This window comes from Daphnia carinata, chromosome 4, assembly GCF_022539665.2.
Source record: "Daphnia carinata strain CSIRO-1 chromosome 4, CSIRO_AGI_Dcar_HiC_V3, whole genome shotgun sequence".
In the NCBI taxonomy this organism is placed as follows: Eukaryota; Metazoa; Arthropoda; class Branchiopoda; order Diplostraca; family Daphniidae; genus Daphnia; species Daphnia carinata.
This window is the reverse complement of record NC_081334.1, coordinates 5909311-5927954: the sequence shown is the minus strand read 5'-3', so window position 1 is coordinate 5927954 and position 18644 is coordinate 5909311. Positions and strand designations below refer to the sequence as shown.

The window sequence follows — 18644 nt, the reverse complement described above, 5'->3', positions numbered from 1 at the left end:
CATAAACGCGCCAATTCACACCTCAATTCATGGAAGGGTGAGAAAAGAATGAAACAAAAAAGAAGAAAGAACTCAACTGTTAGCATCTAAGAGATTACTGAGACAAAAACAAAACTTTTACGCTAATGCAAAAAAACCAATTAGGAATTTATTTTAATTTAACTCAGAAAAAAATGTATTGGTTTCAAAACGATTATTCTGACTTTCACTTCCAGCCAAGGCACACAATCGACTCTTTACTGTTGACAAAAGAAGAAGAAAAAATCTAAAAAAAAATACCAATAATAAATTGTTCCATGGCTGGTGTTTGTGATTAGGGTTTTCGTATATAAAGAAAATCCCAGAAATTTCCGTGTAAATAGCAGATGACAAAAGTATTTCCGCTTCTGGGCGATTGGTTTCTTTTCACCCTCAAAGAAGAAAAAACAAAAACAAATAATAAAAAAAAAAAACAGATACGAGAGAGGAAAAAAAAGAAATAAAAATGAAAAGAAACCATAATAAAGACAGATGTGAAATCGTCACTGCTAAAGACCATATACCTAGATTTTTTCTCAATGATGTTACTCTTACTTTAATATTCTTATTTAATTAAGTGCTGTTCAATTGGTTCCGTCTTCAACTGTCAAATTCGAGACGTGATTTGTCAATGATTCTTCCACCGCGTGATTGTGATTCGCGGTCAAAGCAACCTGTTGACCAGAAAAAAAGTCGACGGCGTGGGGCATGCGCTGGTGGCACGCTGCTTTGAAGCTGCTGATTTCGTTGCGACCAGCTTCGCCAAATTCACCTTTTTGCAACGCTTTCAATATGTCTATGCAAGTCTACATAAGTGATAAGGAAACACTGTTTAAAAAACACCATTTCTTTTCTAAAAGAAAGAATCTAATGAAGACGACAGTACCTGAACCGTTACACCCTGATGGGCGTCGGAAAGCCGGGTGACAAGGGACACTGCTTCTGCATCACGAGTGGGATTGAGAAAACACATCATTTTGGCTCCTGTCAAATCACCATCCAGCCGGAACAAAAAATATTTGAATTAATACACAGAATAATCATTAAACAAACCAAAAATTTATTAAATTTACCTTGCAGTAAGTGAGGGAGAGAGTTGGCGTTCTCCTCCAAGAACTCTTTGTTGAGCTGCTCGGCCTCTTGATGATGACGGAACAGCGGCTGGGTTTCACTCTTCAGCACCGAGGCCACGGCGGGGTGCGAGACGTTCTCGTTGAGCAGGTCGCCATTGGTGAGGAAACGATGCAACCGGATGAGACAAGAATGCAATTGAGGGTGGTTGGGATCTACCTTTAAGGCACGCTTTACCGATTGGGCCATCAGAAGTGGCTTGCCTAATCCAGAAAAATCAAATTAAAGACGACATCATTACTAACTAAAAAAAAAACTATAACGCAATACCTTTTCTCAAATAAACTTCGAAAGCCAGTAGATGGGTTTCGATACGATTAGAGGCCCATTCTTGCAGCGGTTGCAAAAACTTGATTGCTTGTTCAAGCGGGTCTTCGACCTGTCACACCAGAAAAACAAAGAGAAAATCAAATGGCCGTAGGTTAGGTTAAGTGCAAAAAAGCAACGCATACCCTGGCTAACTTCTGGGGTTGCAAGTCGTCGACGGGTGGGGCATCGGCTTCTTTGTCTTGCTGATTATGGGGCCGTTTCTGGTGGTGACTGTGCGGGTCGCGCTGCTCTCTTTCGCGTTGCTCCCGCTCTCGCTGCTCACGTTGCTGTTGTAGCAGCTTTTCTTGCTTCTCTTGTTCGGCTTTTTTAGCCGCCTTGCGTTGTTGGGCGCGCAACTTCTTCAATTCAACCGGTGGTAGAGAAGCTATAGAAAAAGAAATAAAAGTTGGGGAGAAACAAAAAATGAGATAGGAACGTTTAAAATTATTATGGACTATGGTATGAAAAAAAAAGCACGCCGAATTCCCCGTGACTGACTAAATAGAACGATAATAATGTTTTGGAATTCCGGAAACCCCTTTTTTAGGCTTCGAGGTTTTCGCAACGAATCAGGTTTTGATTGCACAACAAAGAGATTACATTCGAATGTACTTGACATCCAACCGAAGAATGTAAGAAATGAAGCAGAAAACAGTACGAAACAGACACTAATCTAATGCAAACAAAAGACTTGTCACGGTGGCTGTTTGGGACAAACTTTCACTTTCACCTATTTACGGCCGAAACATCTGTGCAGCAAAAATTTAGAATAATAAAAAAGCTTTTTGTCTAGACAAGGCCGAAGACGGCAATTCATCGACACAATCTTCTCACGATCCGGTTTCAATTGTGATGTTGGCTTTTACTTATCTTCCACGCTATCGAATCAAACTCGACTTGAGGGGAAAAAGAGAAAAGAGCTGGTTCACCATAAGACACTTCTTTCAGTTAATTGAGAACAATATGACAAGCTAACCAATTCTGGGCTGGTTTTTCTTCTTCTTCTCTTACAAAGTAGATTGCTTCATTTGGAAGAAGGAGCAAATCAGCTCAGGACCTTGGCCCAGCTCTCAAAATAACAACAAAACGAGTCGAAAGAAAATCCAACCGGCAATTCACTCACCACATTTTCACATGACGTAATAAATTTAGATGATTTTAGTTCTCTCAACCTTCCTTTGTCTTCTTGTTGCCAACTCTTCTCACCCTAGAAAAACCGGTGGCTCTAAACAACCGAAATACAAAATGTTTCCAGACCTCAAAGACGTGCATTTAAATAGAAAGGCAGGCGAACGTGACGTACCCTACCGATCGAAATGACAGACGGCAATCACGAATTTTCCGATAGCTGAAGAAAGCTCCGATTCAGGATTGGCAGACCACCTCCTACGCTTTCTACGCGATACACAACACGCGAAAATAATAAATCAATAAATTCGGATTTTCTACCCATTTTGAATGTGATGTCGTTTTTCGAAAGTCTCCATGAAACGGGATAGTAACTCTGTGGCGTCAAGGTTCTACCATCTTTTCAAAACTCGATCATCAAAGCATATGTCCTAACCAAGGTGGCACACCATCTAGCACATGAGAACAGCTTACATCAAGGTCAACAGCAAAGATAATAGAAGCAAGCGTCCATTGCCCACGCCCTCAATCAGCACGAAATATTCGAGACGAGGTCGATGCAAGTAACTTAGTCGCAGGCGATCAAGCGTTTTCAAACTTGAACTTAACCAAAGAGAGCAGAAAATTTGAAGGGCACACGGAAATTGTAAAAAAAAAAAAAAAAAAAAACCGAATCGGGTGGAGGCAACAACAACAACAAAAAATTCATAACGATGAGAACTCTTTTCAATTGTGCGTACTCGAGAAAACAATTCGTATTGCATCAAAGCGGATGCTGGAAAATCCCGCTCGTTAACAGACGGCGTTCTTTTAGATGTGACTCGAGCAAAGTGAGAGAATCCCCTTTTGTTGCACCAACGGTGAATTCCTCACCAACTTCGTGATCGCCTACAGCTACATATGGTAGTCGGGACACTTGCTTCATTCAACAATGAACAGCAACAGTGTTTACTTTTATTTGGTTAGCGTGCATCACTTCCGTTTTCACGGAATAATGACTCACGTACGCAAAAACAAAAAAAGCGAGTTGGAAATCAAGTCCCCCTCTCACTCCAGTTGACCATCGAGTTCAAACGAAACGACGTAAGAATGTACGGCAAAATTGCGTACGTGTCGGAAGGTCATGTGTAAGAACGTTCGACGTACAAAATGGAGCGTTAGTCTTTTTTGGCTACTTCGTGTGGGAGTTGCCCTGCGTATAGAAGATAACGACTACCGATGCAATCCCTACTGCTTCCGTCAGTCGCTGTTCCGACGCAGACCGAACAGGAGCTCTGACAACAACCAAAAAAGAGAAAGCGAGAACCGCTTTCACTTGCACGATCTTTTTTTTCTCAACCAAATAGCTCAATTGTTGAACAGCAGTGCGGTTTCTTTTTTAAACTACAGTTTTGCAGTGTCAAGTGCTTTTGGAATCATTGACCAAATCCAGCAGAGACCGGACGGTCTCTCTGTTTAAACGAAAAGGTAAAAAAACAAAACAACGTTTTCACAAAATACAATTTTCATTCGAGCTCGAAGCATGGCAGATAAAAAAAACTTGTTAAAAACTTCTGGTTCGTCGAGACATCGCCCTAACGATTACTTGCTCGTTTTCTCATTTTTCTTTCTCTGTCTAATTATTTGTTTTCTTTGTAAACACGCGGAGGGGTGTGTGCTATTCGACAAACACGGACAGGCGATGAGGGAAAGTGTATCGTAATTTCAACGTGATTTGCTTATTCGTTTTTGCCAAGAACATAAGTTATGCATCGTTTTGCCATTTGGCACGTGCATCACGATTTTTTTTTCGAAGATTCTCCGTGATACAAGACGATAAGCAACCGGAGAAACACGGCGATTTTCTTTTTGGCAAATCTAACGGTTCGACAGGTCGCACAGCTCTTTTTTCGCTTTCTCCGCATTCTTGTCGTGCGTCGTACGAGCCAACAACGAGAGAGAAAAAAGTGGAAATAACAAACGACATTAGAAGATGGAAAAGTGAGAGTATGATGGCCAAACAAGATATGAAGACTCGCAACTTTGCGTATCAAACGCATTCGGTCTACTTATTTCCTTCCTTTTTTTTTCTTAAATTTATCGTGTCCGAAAAATGTCGTAGCTAGCAAAGCAGATCGATCTTGAAGACAACAAGGCAGTTATGGCGACCACTAACCGTTAACCAACAGCTCGACCAGTAACGCGTGGAAAAGTAATCAAGGGAAAGAAAAAAAAAAGAGAAAAGCACGACCTTGTCCTCAATTTTCTGAAGTTTTTATCTTCGTTTTTCCACACAAAAATGAATTACAGATGGATTTGTCACAGCCGTCTGTTTTTTTTCTTTTAACGACAATAGTCTCCCTCTTCTTGCAATGGGCGTTAACAACATTCTTGCACGCAACGTTGAAACTCGCCAAAACTATTGGCCAAACATAGTTTGCATGTGGGCAAACCCAATGGTATTCGTCAAACCTCTTATCTCGATCGTTTCCCTCCGTCGAAAATCAATCAGTTATTTCTCCAGAACAGGGGGAAAAAAAGAAACTGTGACAAGTAGGAAATACGGTGGGTAGGCAAAAAGAAAGAAGACTCTTTCTCAATGTTTAAAAAAAGAAGATCGGATCGGATTAGACCAACGAAGAAGACCGGCCTTGGCCCTAAAAGCCATTCAACAGTATGATGGATGCGTGTGTTGAACTCCAATAGAATTCAAATCGTTTTCGAATTCACCTACCGAGATGAGACTCGCTTACTAAGGCGATGAAGCAAAACACAAAGAGAGCGAATGAAATTAAAGAGAAATAGAACAGGAATGGGAAAAATAGAAACACAAAGGCCGGTTATCATAACCCCACGTGAGACCCCGCGTGAAAAGAGATTTTCATCGTGATCTTTGAACTGAAAACCAAAACAATCACCTAGTGCTCAAAAAGAAAAGGAGAGCTGCTATCTTTTCTATCCTACCCATCTGTTACGAATTCGTAAGGGAGAGCATCTACTTTGTTTGATTCTTTTTTAGGTGAAGGTTTTTCTTGATGCGAAACTAAAGCGGGCAATCCAACGTGTTCCCACACACTTCTTTTTTTGGGGAATCACTTTGCTATCGTCAATCTCGATTTTCTACTTTTGCCCAGCCTTTCTTTTACGTCACACAGGTCAAGGAAATGAAACAAAAAATACTATTGCTTTTATTTTAATTGACATTCGGAGTTTCAACGAGATACTCCTCAAATAAGACCGGTTAAAGCACCCTATTTATGACCGGCGTTTAAAGTATTGAAAACAAACTGAAGGTGTAGTAAAACGATTGGGCAATCAGCTTGGTCCCTCTTTTTCTAATGACCATGTTCTATTGGACTTTAAATGCTTTATGTGCACAAGCCAAATATGGATGGCCGGCAAAAGGGAGGATTGAGATATACAAGAAACACAACAGAAAGTCTACGCCATCGTTTACGACGATATTACCCCGAAGCCTAGCCATTTAAATTATTGTCCCTAACTTTCATTCCGAAAACTAGCGACTGTTTTTTTTCTGGCCTTTTGTGATATTGTTGATTAGAATCAACCCGGCTGGACGTCGTTGTCCAAAAACCCATATCAGTAAAAGGAAAATCGACGACCCCCATGAAACGGCAGCCGAGTTTCCGTTGCGAGTTGGTTCCCGTCAACGACAAGGTGTGGTACATGCAAATTAGCATCAGTCCTTATCGGGATTCCCTACCCTCGTCTTCAAATACGGGATGGATTCCGGCGGTACTAGCGAGGTCAATAAAAGCAAACCCGACACTTGATTGGAAGTATGGTTAACTTTCGACGAATTCCCGATTAAGAAACCGGAATCAAAAACGCACCCTTCATCAACACTCGTTTTCAACTGATCCACGCCCAAGCTTGTAACTAACGAATGATATGCCGCAATAATAACAATAGATCAAGGACGATCATGAAGCGTCAATGCCATCACGTATCATTTTCCCTCCTTCCAGTGGTTCCAACGTTCGGTATAGTCTGAAAACCTCGCCCTTTTGGAAAAACGAGAAACTACTTCCGCGTTTCTCTCCTTGACGTCTGGGTTCTCAACTTAAACGTCAATTTCGCGAAACCATTTTCGAAAAATACCCCAACATTTTTTTTCTTTCTTCCCAAAAAGTGATGAATAAATTACTCATGACACTCGACAAGGCTAAACACTGATTTACATTCTCGATATTCGGCACGTGAACAGCAAAGGCTACAAGATGTCGTAAAAACAAAGAGTGTGGCCAAAAACATTCGAATTCGGTCCGAAAGGTATTTACGTTGTTTACTTTCATAGACTGCGGTTTCAAGGTGAAAAAATCGGTCAAAATCAACGGAAAAGGCTTCCGTGTTTATGGTGCATATCAGACTTTAACGCCGCAGAAAAGTACGGAATAATAGCGAAATCTCAGGCACAACAATTAACGCCAACCTTGGCAATGTGACTCGACCATAGCCAATAGTAAAGCGCCACGGAATTCAAAATGCACGACAAAAAAAAAAGCTGAAGTAAAAATTTTTTAGCGTTTCCTATTTTGAAACAGGCCTTAAAAAGCAAAAATGAAAGAGAGAGGAACTGAGAAGCTGAGTCGAGAGTTAGAAAGTCGTTCAGGTAAGACGGTAACCCTGGAAATGGAAAAGCAAACGCCTTATTTCCATTCACCTACACATAGCACGCAAGAGGCTGGGAATTAGATCCCATGTTCAAACAAGAATATCACATTCATTCAATTGATTTTGTTTCCCTTAAAAGACAGAAAAAAAAATGATCTCTAAATGATTGTCTGATTCTATTGCAGATGTGGCAGCGCCCAAGGTTAGCACTGATCTTGGTGGTGGCGGCCCTAGTGTCTCATATCGCGCAAGCTGGAGGAACGGAGAGCCCTGGTCACAACAAACGTCAAGCAGCCAGATGGAGATGGCCGGATGAGATACCATCTCGGGTGGGCGCTGGTCGCTTGATACCCGTCGTAAGGCCGGCAGCTGATAAACTCCAATTGCAACCCCTCGCCCCAGAGCAACCTTGCGACAAATCTACTACCCACGATCGAGCCCCAATTGGCAATGTGCCGAAAACGAGTCACGTTCCAGGTACGGTAATTAACAAACCAGCCACGACGGTTGTGGCACCTTCGCTTCCTCCCATTCCGGCCAAGGCAACGGTGGAAGCGGTTAAGGTGACGACCGATTCCGATAAAGAAAAACCGGCCGCCACAAGCGCAAAGAATTCAACTGGAGTGCCTCTTCTAAAGGATGCTGGAAAGCCAGGAAATCCATACATCCTATTGAACGACATTTTCCCACCCAAAAACAGCATCCGCACCAAGGAACAGGAGGAAGCAAATCTCAATTCGCTACAGCACAAAGATTTGGGTGGACTCGAACCCAGCGAGGTCTATTTGGCCGACGACGACCTCTTTGTCGTCAGAGGATTCAATTTCAAGAAACCTTACACGGCCGATCCTCCTGGACCACCCATTAGTGATTATCAAGCTCCGGCGCCTTTGCCGCCCCCTCCTCCAGAGCCTGGAACTGTTTTCTATCCCAGTAACGAAACGGATGCTACTTTCAATTTTTTCAATCCCGATTTCAATAGCAAAAATCCGAGCGATTTGCCATTTTTCCCTTTTATTCCGGGCGGATTGGGCGAAAGCAACGAACAGCCACCCAATTTCCCCGAAGATCCAAACTTCCTCCCTTTCCCTTTCTTGCCACCGCCTGCTCCCCATTGGACCGAAGAAAAAGAATTTAGCGATAACGACATCAGAGATCCGTTCCAGTCTGCTGGCCCAACTGGCGGTAATTTCCCCTTCCCTCAGGGTGGCCCGCCACCAGGACAAGGATTCGCTTTGTTCAACGGCACGCAAGGACCACCGCCACCATCTGGATTGAACGGCTTTCCCGGTGGAACGCCACCATTTCAAGCTGGAAATCCTCAAGCGGGTCCACCAGGAGGACTTCAACGGCCGCCTGGATTTCCACCTGGAGCACCAGGGGGCTTCCGACCTGCAGCTCCGGCAGACCTTCCACCAGTAAACGGTCCCAATGCTAACGTTACGCTCGTCGATGACGAAGAAGACGTACCGTTTACTCCCTTATTTCCCGAACGGCCTGTTGAGTTCTACTACCCCACACACAACACAACAGCTCAACCACCTGGTCCTTTCGGACCCGGAATTTTCGTCCCACCTCCCGTTCACTTCTTCGCCCCACGCAACAGTTCCGAAGTAATCAACGTAGAGATTTCACCAAAGCTGTTCCTTCCGCCCTTCAACTTACCCAACTACTATAAAAAAGTTTCTCCACCAGCTGCCCGCCCACCCCAACCGCGGCCACATAACATTCCTCCACCGGGGCATTTGCCAACCGGCCAACTTGATGGTCTACATGGTTTTAAACAACACGCTCCGAAAGTGCCAGCTTACACGCCGATTGCGCATAAACCGCCCACCAACCCGATCAAACCGATTCTTGCTGTTGATTCCAACCCGCAGATCGCGCCAATAAAAGCTACCCTGTTCGACACGTCATTCAAAGAAGTGAGCAAAGTGCCCCAAGTTGTACAACAGTATCAACCATTTGGATACAGTTATCAACAAGGCTACCCACCGTTTTACATACCGCAAGATCCTATTGCAGGAAACCAAAATCCTGTCAAGTTATCCGTGCCCCAATCTACTCAGCCTAACCACAACGTTCCCAGTCAACAACACCCTGCTTATTTGCCAATAAAAACGGCCCCAGTCAGCTTAGAAAGCGACATCAACGTCAACTTCAAGCCGCCACGGCCGGCCATCAACCCCGACAGTGAGATCATCGACCCTGATTTGCTCCGCCCCAACCCACCGCAGAACTGGAATCCATACGCAGCTATCTATGCCCATCAAATTCAACACCCAAAATACGAAAGTTTGAGTCAACCGACAGACCAGCAGCCGACGGTTACGACAAGCAATAGAGAAAAACCAGCAAATTTTGTTGCAGTGTACCGCATCGGCGGGGGTAGCTATTCGTACAATCTGGGAGGAAGGCGATGATGGTCTAATTAATTTTTTTTTAAACTTGACAATACATTCCAATCGAATTTTCAGTGTTTCTCATCTTTTCTCATTGCTTTTTTTGCTTTTTACTGTTTTGCCCGTTCAAGTGTTGTACAGTCATTACTCGTGTATGCAATTTCGACGGAGAAACAATTAATCGAAATACAGGTCGTTGGAACCGGTTTTCAAACTCTTTGTTTTCGTATTTTTAACAATCAATCCGGCCTTACGTGAGAGAGAGAGAGCGCGAGTTTTGGGAAGGTACAAACCAATGGGGAGTCGATTGGTTTTCTTTATTCATGCAGAGCGAAAGGACTACGGCGGCCCCACTCACCACACAACGAGCGAGAAACAAAATCGGAATACGAGAGTTCGTATACTACGGGTATTCCGGCCGTGACCCGAATGACTCGGGGGCACGCTAGACCTTCCCCTTCCAACGACAGTCTCACGAAACCTTTATCCTTCGGTGAAATTACAGGTGAAAGTACGAACTTCACGATTCCATCCCCAGTCCCCCTGTCGACCATAGCTTTTTCCCGAAAGCTAGTCTTTTATAATTTCTTCAACTCTCTCCGTCCGGACGGTCAAACCAGACAAAAAAAAAATCCATCCGAAAATGCTAACCAAATCAACATCACACGCAACGCAGAGAACAAAACGCACTTAGGCCATAAGGTGAAAAAGGGAAAGGGGTATAAAAGCTATGACTAGTAAAAGGACGACAATGTACGAATTGCATTAGAAATGACATAAGGAGTGCCCTTTTTTCCCCATTACTATGCAAACCAAGATTGGAGAAAGTAGACGTTGTTCGCTCATACAGGAAGAGAGTCGGGCGTGCACTTGAGCATCAATTATGATTCTCGTAAAGTCAATAAAATCTGGAGCTCCAATTATTATGCAATTCAACCTGTTTGAATCGAAACCGGTAGCAGGAGGGCAACTTTACTTCATACGCCTTTCTCTATTCCGCGTTTTGTAGAGGGGTTCCACAAGAACTTTCTATGAAAAGCAATCTAATTTTCCCATTTAACTATTGCCAGTCCAAAGCCACTTTTCCTGCAATTCTACTTACAAGAGCTCTAAATTATCTACACAATCCCCGAAAAAGTGCGAGCTTCGCGGACTTTAACCACAAAAATGGTGACACCTTCGAATTGATACCGTCATGACTAGACAACCACGGTGGTTGGTTTCACTCTTGATTAGTCATCGGACTGAGGTTAGTCTTCCGTGGCTTGGGCACTGCCATGTGAGAAACCATTTTTGCACGACAGATGGTCACCAACACATTGTCTGCCTTGATGTGGGTATTGTGTTGTCTAATCGTAGCGTGCGATCTGATGTGCCTCGTAATCGGCGAAAGGGAACAACGCAACGTGATGGATAGCAAAAATCCCTTCTCTTTTTCGTTTCTTCGTGCGCGTTTTTTCTACTAAATAGAATAAGGCCAAATCAAGTTCCTTACCCTCTTGGAGCTCCTCTTTTGTTGGCTCGTCGCGAAGTGGATGATCGTGCAAGTGTAAGTAGACTTCAATGGCGCATCGTGCAGCACTGAAATAGAAAGGGTGTGAGCGCAGGACGTCTTCCAGACGAAGAAGACCGACATAAGCTCGCAGCGTCATTTTTCGCATACAGTACGTATGGAAATCAAACTGATCTTCGATGATTTCGATAAAATGCTGTTAACAGAAAATCACATTATTTTAAAAGGTGAAATACGCAATACGCAAAGAGATGTTAGAATTAACGTACCCTTTCTACTTCATGGCATTTCTTCAATGCCTCCCCCCATTTTCCCATACGTTGATATGCCACCGCACATTCGGTTTGGAACCACATGCACTGCATTTCGTTCAAATTCTCCATAGCTGAAACACCCTCCTGAATTCAAGAAATGAAAGATTCCATTATTATCATTATCGGGAAATGCGACAAGACAACTGACCCTTGTAAATTTTGAGCACGTCATTTCTGCTTCGTCGATAAGGTTAGCTCTCAGCATATATTTTGCGCATTTTGAATTGATATACCGATCGGCAGTGTCTAAAGACTGAGCCTCATCCAAGCAACGGTATGCTTCGATCGGATTTCCGGCATGCTATAACACAAAAATAATGCTGCATGAATTTAAAAAGGAACTGTAGAACAGGACAGACCTTATATAATCGCCCTTTTGTCACATAGAGCTCGATCAGTGTGGGAGTGTGTTCTATAGCCAAATTAATGTAATGCATTGCTTTAGCGGAATCCTTATGGAAGTCGTAATGCTGAGCTAGATAATAGTAAGTCCACAGGATAGCTGAAGCTGGCTCTGCTGGACTGTCCTTCGCATCTAAAAAAAAATTGTAAAACGAAACCGAAGATAAGCATTCGTGAGACAAAAATTTTATACTTTAAATGCGCAGAAAACCTTGTTCGTCGAATCGTTCACATTTTGTTAAACTAGCTATGTAGCCAAGTAAAAGTTCTTCAATGACGGCCGCCTTGCCCGGCTGTGTGTAGAGCGAACGTAAATCTACGAATAAAGGAGGAGCGCCTTTGTGCAGTGCCCGACGAAGATATTGGTCTACTAGGATGCGGAACATTTCGCCACTGGCATAGTTCAATGGTATTCTTCGGGCCAACGCAGCTCGTGGGAAGGACTCGCGAAGCTCAGCGTAGAGCTTCAGCTTTTCATCTTCTGTAGTTAATCCACGGGCTTCTTCTAATCCAAAGTAATACTGTCGATTGTCGGGGTTGCGATTCAACAATTTACGGTATTCTTCTTCGGCTTCATGTTTGCGATCGAGCTTGAGGTAGAGTTGAGCTAGATAACGAGTTGCAGGTATCAGACTTCTGTTGGATTTTAATCATGAAACTAAATACCTCGTGCTTCCATCAGACTTAATTTATCACAAATTTGGTCTTCAAACTGCTGAAGATGAGAAAGTGATTTCTGGTAGAGACCACCTTCAAACATAACTTGATGCATGTAGAGTAAAAGCTCACTCTGTTCATAGTCATAGTTGGATTTCTGGCAATAAAAAAATGCTAGTCAAGGATCTTACTAAATATTAACTAGTGAAACTCACTGTTAGAGTTTTTCTGAAATCTTCCAACACTTGGAGAGCATTGTCATAATCATGAAGGAGATGATAAGCCATGGCAAATCCAATCCAAGAAGCTCGTTGACCAGGCCGTAACCTCAAGAGAGAGTACCTGGTGTCCTAAAATTTACCAAGAAATACAAAAAAAGAAATCAGGATTTTAAAAATTAAGAAGACGGGAGACAAGGTAAAAAATAACTCATGCAAGTCACTCACTCTATATCCTTCAAGATCACGCATCTGGATCTGAAGAAGTGACAAGTCCCTCAATATTTGAACATTGTCTTTATCCCATTTCAATGCATTGCGGTAGCATTTGATTGCCTCATCATACTTTTTATCTGATCTTTGAAGCAGACCATAGACATGCCAACAGACATGAGACTGAAGATCATTACGGAGACCTCTGCGTACATGTTCATAAGCCTCTTCCTTCCTGCCCATACAATTGAGGGTCAACCCCTTCATTGACAGTGTTTCTAAACCATACAAAAAAATGTGATTACAATACAAGAAAACTCTAAGAGTAAATATGTGGCTCAACAGTGTACCTCCATGTTCAGCAAACTTTGGGTTGCTGAGAATTTGTTTGGCAAACTTAAGTCCATTTTTATACTGCTTTTGTTCGTAACTTTTCTGTAAATTGTAAAGGTTCGAGATTAAATTAAAGCTAAAATTGTATGTCTTCCCCATTATTCTAACACTCATCCTACCAGAATTCTTTTGAACAGGGCATTTTCTTTTGGAGGTAGTGGCTGACTGGAAGGCATTTTTTAAGGAAAGATATCCTGTTCTCGCCGTGAAGTATCAAAATTTGTTTCCCAAAACCATTAAATGCCGGTTTCCTTTCAACCGATGATGACACAGGTTAACCGTGAAAAAGCCTCGTGCTGCCGGCCGAACACTTTGAGCTAAAAAATGGCTGAACGAAGCCTGCTCTTGCGTACCGTATTCCAATCTCAAGGGTTCTTAGGCCCAATGCCCGTCTCCTGTGTTATGACAGTTTGTATTTCGCACACCTCTCCCAATATCTATGTGTTTTATCACACACAGTGTTAGCATTAATGCGATGACTACTTGTTGAACTATACATTCGTTATATGCAAACAAACCAAACATAAAGTGGTTGTATAAAATAAATTTACCCGGGTCTCTGAGATTCTCCTGTAGCAGACGAATACAGAAATCCGTTCTTTATTCTCATCATGTTGCCAACGTAAACTAAAATCAGGTGAAAATTCTCTGCTTCAAACAGTGCGTGGACACTTACAGTTTTATACCTACGTTTAGTTAAATTAAAGTTAAAATTTTTCGTTTCACCTGTAGTGATAACATGATGGAGGAGGTAAATCCAGACATTCCAGCCAGCTCAGGCTTTTCATCACCTCAAAAAAGGGTGTTCAAGATTATTGTAGTTGGAAATTCAGCTGTTGGAAAAACCTGCTTAACTTACAGATTTTGTGAAGGAAGATTTCCAGGGAGAACAGAAGCAACAATTGGAGTAGACTTTAGGGAGAGGGTGTTAGATGTTGATGGAGAGCAGTTAAAAGTAAATTCAGTTCACCTGTATACTATTGATTACAACTGATTGTTTTCTTTATTTGTTTTCTAGTTGCAGTTGTGGGACACAGGTATGTTAAGTTATAAACAAATATTTTAGCATTTAGTATGGATTTCGTCTACTTGAAAGCTGGACAGGAAAGATTTAGGAGATCAATGGTGCATCACTATTATAGAAATGTCAATGCCGTGGTTTTTGTTTATGATGTCACCAATTCTCATTCATTTGAGGTACAGTATGTATATATGATGACACATAATCTTTGTCTATAATTGTTCTAAAATTATAATTTTTAAATTTTAAGTCTTTATCCAGCTGGATTGAGGAATGTAATGATCATCAACTTACCACTAAAATACCAAGAATCCTGGTTGGAAACAAATGTGATTGCCGAGAAACTCAAGTGGTCAATACTAATAGAGCCCAAATGTTTGCTGATATGCATAACATGCCAGTATTTATTCAGCATATCACTCCCATCTTACATCTTCTTATTCTGCTCTCTTTCTCTTTCCTAGCTTTTTGAAACATCAGCTAAAGATGACAGCCAAGCAAATCATGTTGAATCAATTTTTCTGACCTTGGCCCATAAACTAAAAAATTCCCGACCAATGATGCCGGTTCAGATGTCACAGTGGGATAATGAAAGTTCGCGTTCTCTCTTTGGTGAAGAAGCTCAGAATGTTCAGTTACGGACTGGTTTGACATGTAGACCTACGACGGTCAACGATTCATGCTTCGGATGTTGACCTATGAATTCCAAAATGTTGCCGACCAAATTTTAAAAAGCAAGGAATGAATTTACTTGTGATAAATATACATAGGACTATTTTAGAAAGTGGAAAATGTAAAGTATTTCTTGTACTAAATTGTTCATAAAATAAATGTGAACATCCCATGCTGAAAATTTCTAGTTATGAATCCCTTTTGATATGAAAGGCTTCGCTATAGTAAAGAATAGACTACTTGTGTTCCCTTTAATTGCGTTAACAAAACGCAGACGAGAGTGGAGATCACGAGTGGAGCCCGAATAATTCCGAGTTTGGAGCTCTTTCGTCAGGTCACCCATGTATCCTTACTAGGAATCCGTTGATGCTAATTGCGAACGACGAACACTCCTTACGTTTTCTAGTATTACAGTCGATCATCAGGACCATGATTTACACGACTGTAGGATTCTAAAATTTCAGAAATAAATAAAAAAAAAAGCAAGTATAAACGATGATGTTAAAACAGGTCGGAACAATAAACGAACGTCTACCAAACAAACAAGAAACTTAATGCGATCTACTGCAAGCAGTTTCAAAAAGACTACGTCCAGTCTTAAGCCTGAAAAATCCTACTAAATCACGTTTCATGTTGAACAAAGAGATGGACAGAGACATCGACGACAACTAGAGCGGCAGAACTAACGATAAAATACCTGTGCTTGAATAATCTTCAATGCCAGTCGCCAATGCTTAAGTAGCCCACCCGGAGAGTTATTAGAATAAAACCAAACTTGATGTTCTCGTCTTTTAGAAAATTACCTTTACGTGTCAATTTATTTCTTCGGTCCATAAAGGCGTGGATGGATGAGTAGAGAATACCAAAAACTAGCGTGTAAATTCCGAAGGAACGGTACATGGTAGCTCCTCCATAGTTTTGGAAAATGAAACCACCTAAAAGACTTCCCACTGCCGTACCTGTGTCCAAAATATAAATTCGAATCCACTAGAAGATAGGCAATTTCAAATATTAAGTACCTATGCCTTCAAAAAGAGCTCCGAATATACCCTGTAAAGTTGAACCGGCTCCAGGTGGAGCTATTAGGTAGGCATAAGATGTCATCTAGTATATACAGAAAAAAAAAGAAGAATGAGAATGCGTTCACTGTAAAATGAAAATAAAATAAAGTAAGAATTGGATAATACCGTTGACCAATATACGCCTAGCGTTAATCCGTTTAGTAATTCTATCGGTAACGTGAGCCATGGGTTAGTTAGAAAAGAATAACATATAAGGCGAAAGCCCATAACTAACAAAATCATGGTCATGGTGTGAACGTGACCAAGTTTGTTCAAGAACCACCCTGAAAATTCCAGCAACATGAATGTAATAATTAGTTTGAAGGTAGATTTCATTATGGGGCATCTGTTGATGAAGGATTTACGCACCTGATAAAAACAGAAAGGGGGCCTCGCCGGCAAAACACTGAATGCCCATGGCTAAGCCTTCCAAAAGCTTGATCCACTCCAAAGAATCACATCCTTGGGCTGAAGCAAGATCTTCTAAATACCTGCGCAACGTTAGTATTTTAAATAGGTTATGGTCAGCAAATATTATTGAAAATTAATACTCACCAGAAAAGGAATTGCCAAATCGAACCTATGCAAATTCCGAATGTGATACAACTGAATAGGAATAGCACAACTTTCACGTCTTTGAAAAGGGACACAACTTTTTGAAATGCGTAAGGCTCTTGACGATAATCAATCTAGAAATAATATAGCCATATTAAGAAAAACGATTTAGGGACGTAAAAGTGGAATTGTTGAACCTTGATTCTGGATACAGAAATTGCATTTATCGTTAACATGATAAATACTAATATGAAACTTGGCGTGTAATCTTTCATGTTTTTTCCATGGCTCACTGAATCGATGAGATATCCGGCAAAAATTGCCGATATACCCCAACCTAGTGCACCCCATAACCTTTGTCTTCCATAATCATGCGGTTTGCTCCCTAAATAAAATTAATTAAATGTATTAATTAAAGTTAAAGTTAGGCAACACACATTTATTACTTACCCAGTAAATTAAAGCAGATGCTATCTCCTAAGCTAACAACAACTGCAGTGCTAGCCCAAGCACCAATCATTAGGCCAAATAGCATTTGAAATTGGACGGTTGAATAGTATGGCTCCTGTGGAGTTTCTGTAAGAGGTTTCTGAAGATAACTCATCACAGTTGCACTGTTGCACACTGTATTACACTTCATTGAAGATGCTGTTTTACAGTAGGGATTTTCTACTTTGGTTTCATTTAGCGTAATACTTTCTACAGGGAAATAGAGACATGTTTGTTCCAACAGTGCCTTGCTCATATTTGAATAGGTCTTCATTTCAATTGATGTTACATTTTTGTTACAAACATCAGTAACATTCCAGGTTTCGCACATCTCTTCGAGAAATTGGCTTTCTAGTGAATGGCAGGTTAGCGTGCACTCCATAGCTGACATCATGTCAGGATTTTCCAAATTAATTCGTGTGAGTGTGCAGTTGTCACTTACTTCACACGTTTTTAATAATGTCATCATGCTGCAGTCGAAATCAATAATTGCTTCACTGGTTTTGGCAGGAACATAGTAGATGCTTGTAAAGAATATGGCAGTAAAAATGATAGCTGTGATAAATATTTGTTTGCCAATTTTAAATTTATCTGCAATAGTGCCAAAGAGTGGTTTCGCTAGAAGACCAACAAAGGGGAACACCGTATACATTAACCCAACTCCGACTTGAGATACGCCTAATTGCCGGGCGTACGTTGGAATGAAGGGCATAAGAGGTGCAAGGCCTGTGTAGATTTAACATTTGAAATAATTTGATTTAGATTGGATCATAAGAAACGGGGTGAAGTATCATACCGGCGTTGAAAAAGAAATAATGAGCCTTCATAGGAAGGAGTTTTTTGTTGATTTCCATATCCATTTCGCTAACAAGGAACAGAACACACTAGTCAAAAGTTACGAAACCATGTTCTTACAATCTGTTGTTGGGCTTATTGTTTCGTCTGCTCGAAAGATAGTTTCTGTCTGCTGGACTCGTGCACTTGAACGCCAGGTTACTTTGGGTTATCAACACCCGCCAGAAAACTCCTTTTCCGGTTATGTGGGACGTATTTCTTTTAAAGCAGTTGGTTGTGATTATCGCAGCGTTTTAAGACACCTAATATTATTTATTTTTTTACGCAATTTTGCACCATGAGAAATTGAAAAGATTGCATGATCCAAGATTCTAGCAGTGATCAGAAATAGGCTAGGATTATCCTTATTATTTTTTTCTTAGGTGGCATGTTGATGGCACACTATCCGTGATTGCGGAAACCACAAGATCTTGCCCCTTGTCAAGAATTAACACTTCCCGTATCTGTGACGATGATAGCGTAGTTTGAACACAGAATGTGGAGCACACGAAAGTGCACGGGAAGCAGACGCAGAATAGTAAACTGCTTTCGCCATTTTTTTTATATGCTTGCATAAAAACAAACTTAAAAGGAGAACAGTCACTAACAAACGAAATTGCTCAGTCTTCAGTTCCAAATATTTAAGGTTTATGTGATACACTTATATATATCCATCGCCTTTCTTTCTTCGCGAGAAAAT

The 18644-nt window shown here is 41.4% G+C and overlaps 5 protein-coding genes across 7 annotated transcripts in view; 3 read left to right on the top strand and 2 right to left on the bottom strand.

Annotated features, from left to right (window-relative positions):
• LOC130687277 (GPN-loop GTPase 2-like) overlaps positions 1-18644 on the top strand; it is a 69111-nt gene that overhangs the window by 15044 nt on the left and 35423 nt on the right. The window lies entirely within an intron of this gene.
• Positions 167-13628, bottom strand: LOC130687252 (N-alpha-acetyltransferase 15, NatA auxiliary subunit-like). The gene is made up of 15 exons (XM_059495178.1): positions 13432-13628; positions 13270-13354; positions 12935-13197; positions 12704-12838; positions 12498-12645; positions 12043-12438; positions 11789-11964; positions 11578-11730; positions 11385-11513; positions 11098-11311; positions 1602-1843; positions 1420-1528; positions 1092-1352; positions 905-1002; positions 167-824 (listed from the first exon to the last, which is right to left on the bottom strand). Exons 1-15 carry the CDS (start codon positions 13486-13488, stop codon positions 603-605), a joined length of 2688 nt encoding a protein of 895 aa, XP_059351161.1. The 5' UTR covers positions 13489-13628; the 3' UTR covers positions 167-602.
• On the top strand, positions 3822-9809 carry LOC130687254 (uncharacterized). The gene is made up of 2 exons (XM_057510400.2): positions 3822-4053; positions 7386-9809. Exon 2 carries the CDS (start codon positions 7386-7388, stop codon positions 9621-9623), a length of 2238 nt encoding a protein of 745 aa, XP_057366383.1. The 5' UTR covers positions 3822-4053; the 3' UTR covers positions 9624-9809.
• LOC130687285 (putative Ras-related protein Rab-33) lies at positions 13778-15178 on the top strand. Of its 2 annotated transcripts, none has more exons than XM_057510440.2 (6): positions 13778-13949; positions 14045-14267; positions 14331-14349; positions 14409-14509; positions 14584-14733; positions 14798-15178. In XM_057510440.2, the coding sequence occupies exons 2-6, from the start codon at positions 14052-14054 to the stop codon at positions 15026-15028; spliced, it is 717 nt and encodes a 238-aa protein (XP_057366423.1). In that variant the 5' UTR covers positions 13778-13949; positions 14045-14051; the 3' UTR covers positions 15029-15178. The 2 variants fall into 2 exon arrangements, with proteins under 2 accessions (XP_057366423.1, XP_057366422.1); XM_057510439.2 differs by having other exon boundaries at positions 13780-13972.
• On the bottom strand, positions 15126-18065 carry LOC130687261 (major facilitator superfamily domain-containing protein 6-like). Of its 2 annotated transcripts, XM_057510413.1 has the most exons (10): positions 17907-18065; positions 17072-17836; positions 16819-17006; positions 16622-16755; positions 16436-16557; positions 16193-16350; positions 16025-16109; positions 15809-15964; positions 15703-15738; positions 15126-15457 (listed from the first exon to the last, which is right to left on the bottom strand). In XM_057510413.1, the coding sequence occupies exons 1-10, from the start codon at positions 17968-17970 to the stop codon at positions 15414-15416; spliced, it is 1752 nt and encodes a 583-aa protein (XP_057366396.1). In that variant the 5' UTR covers positions 17971-18065; the 3' UTR covers positions 15126-15413. The 2 variants fall into 2 exon arrangements, with proteins under 2 accessions (XP_057366396.1, XP_057366397.1); XM_057510414.1 differs by lacking the exon at positions 15703-15738.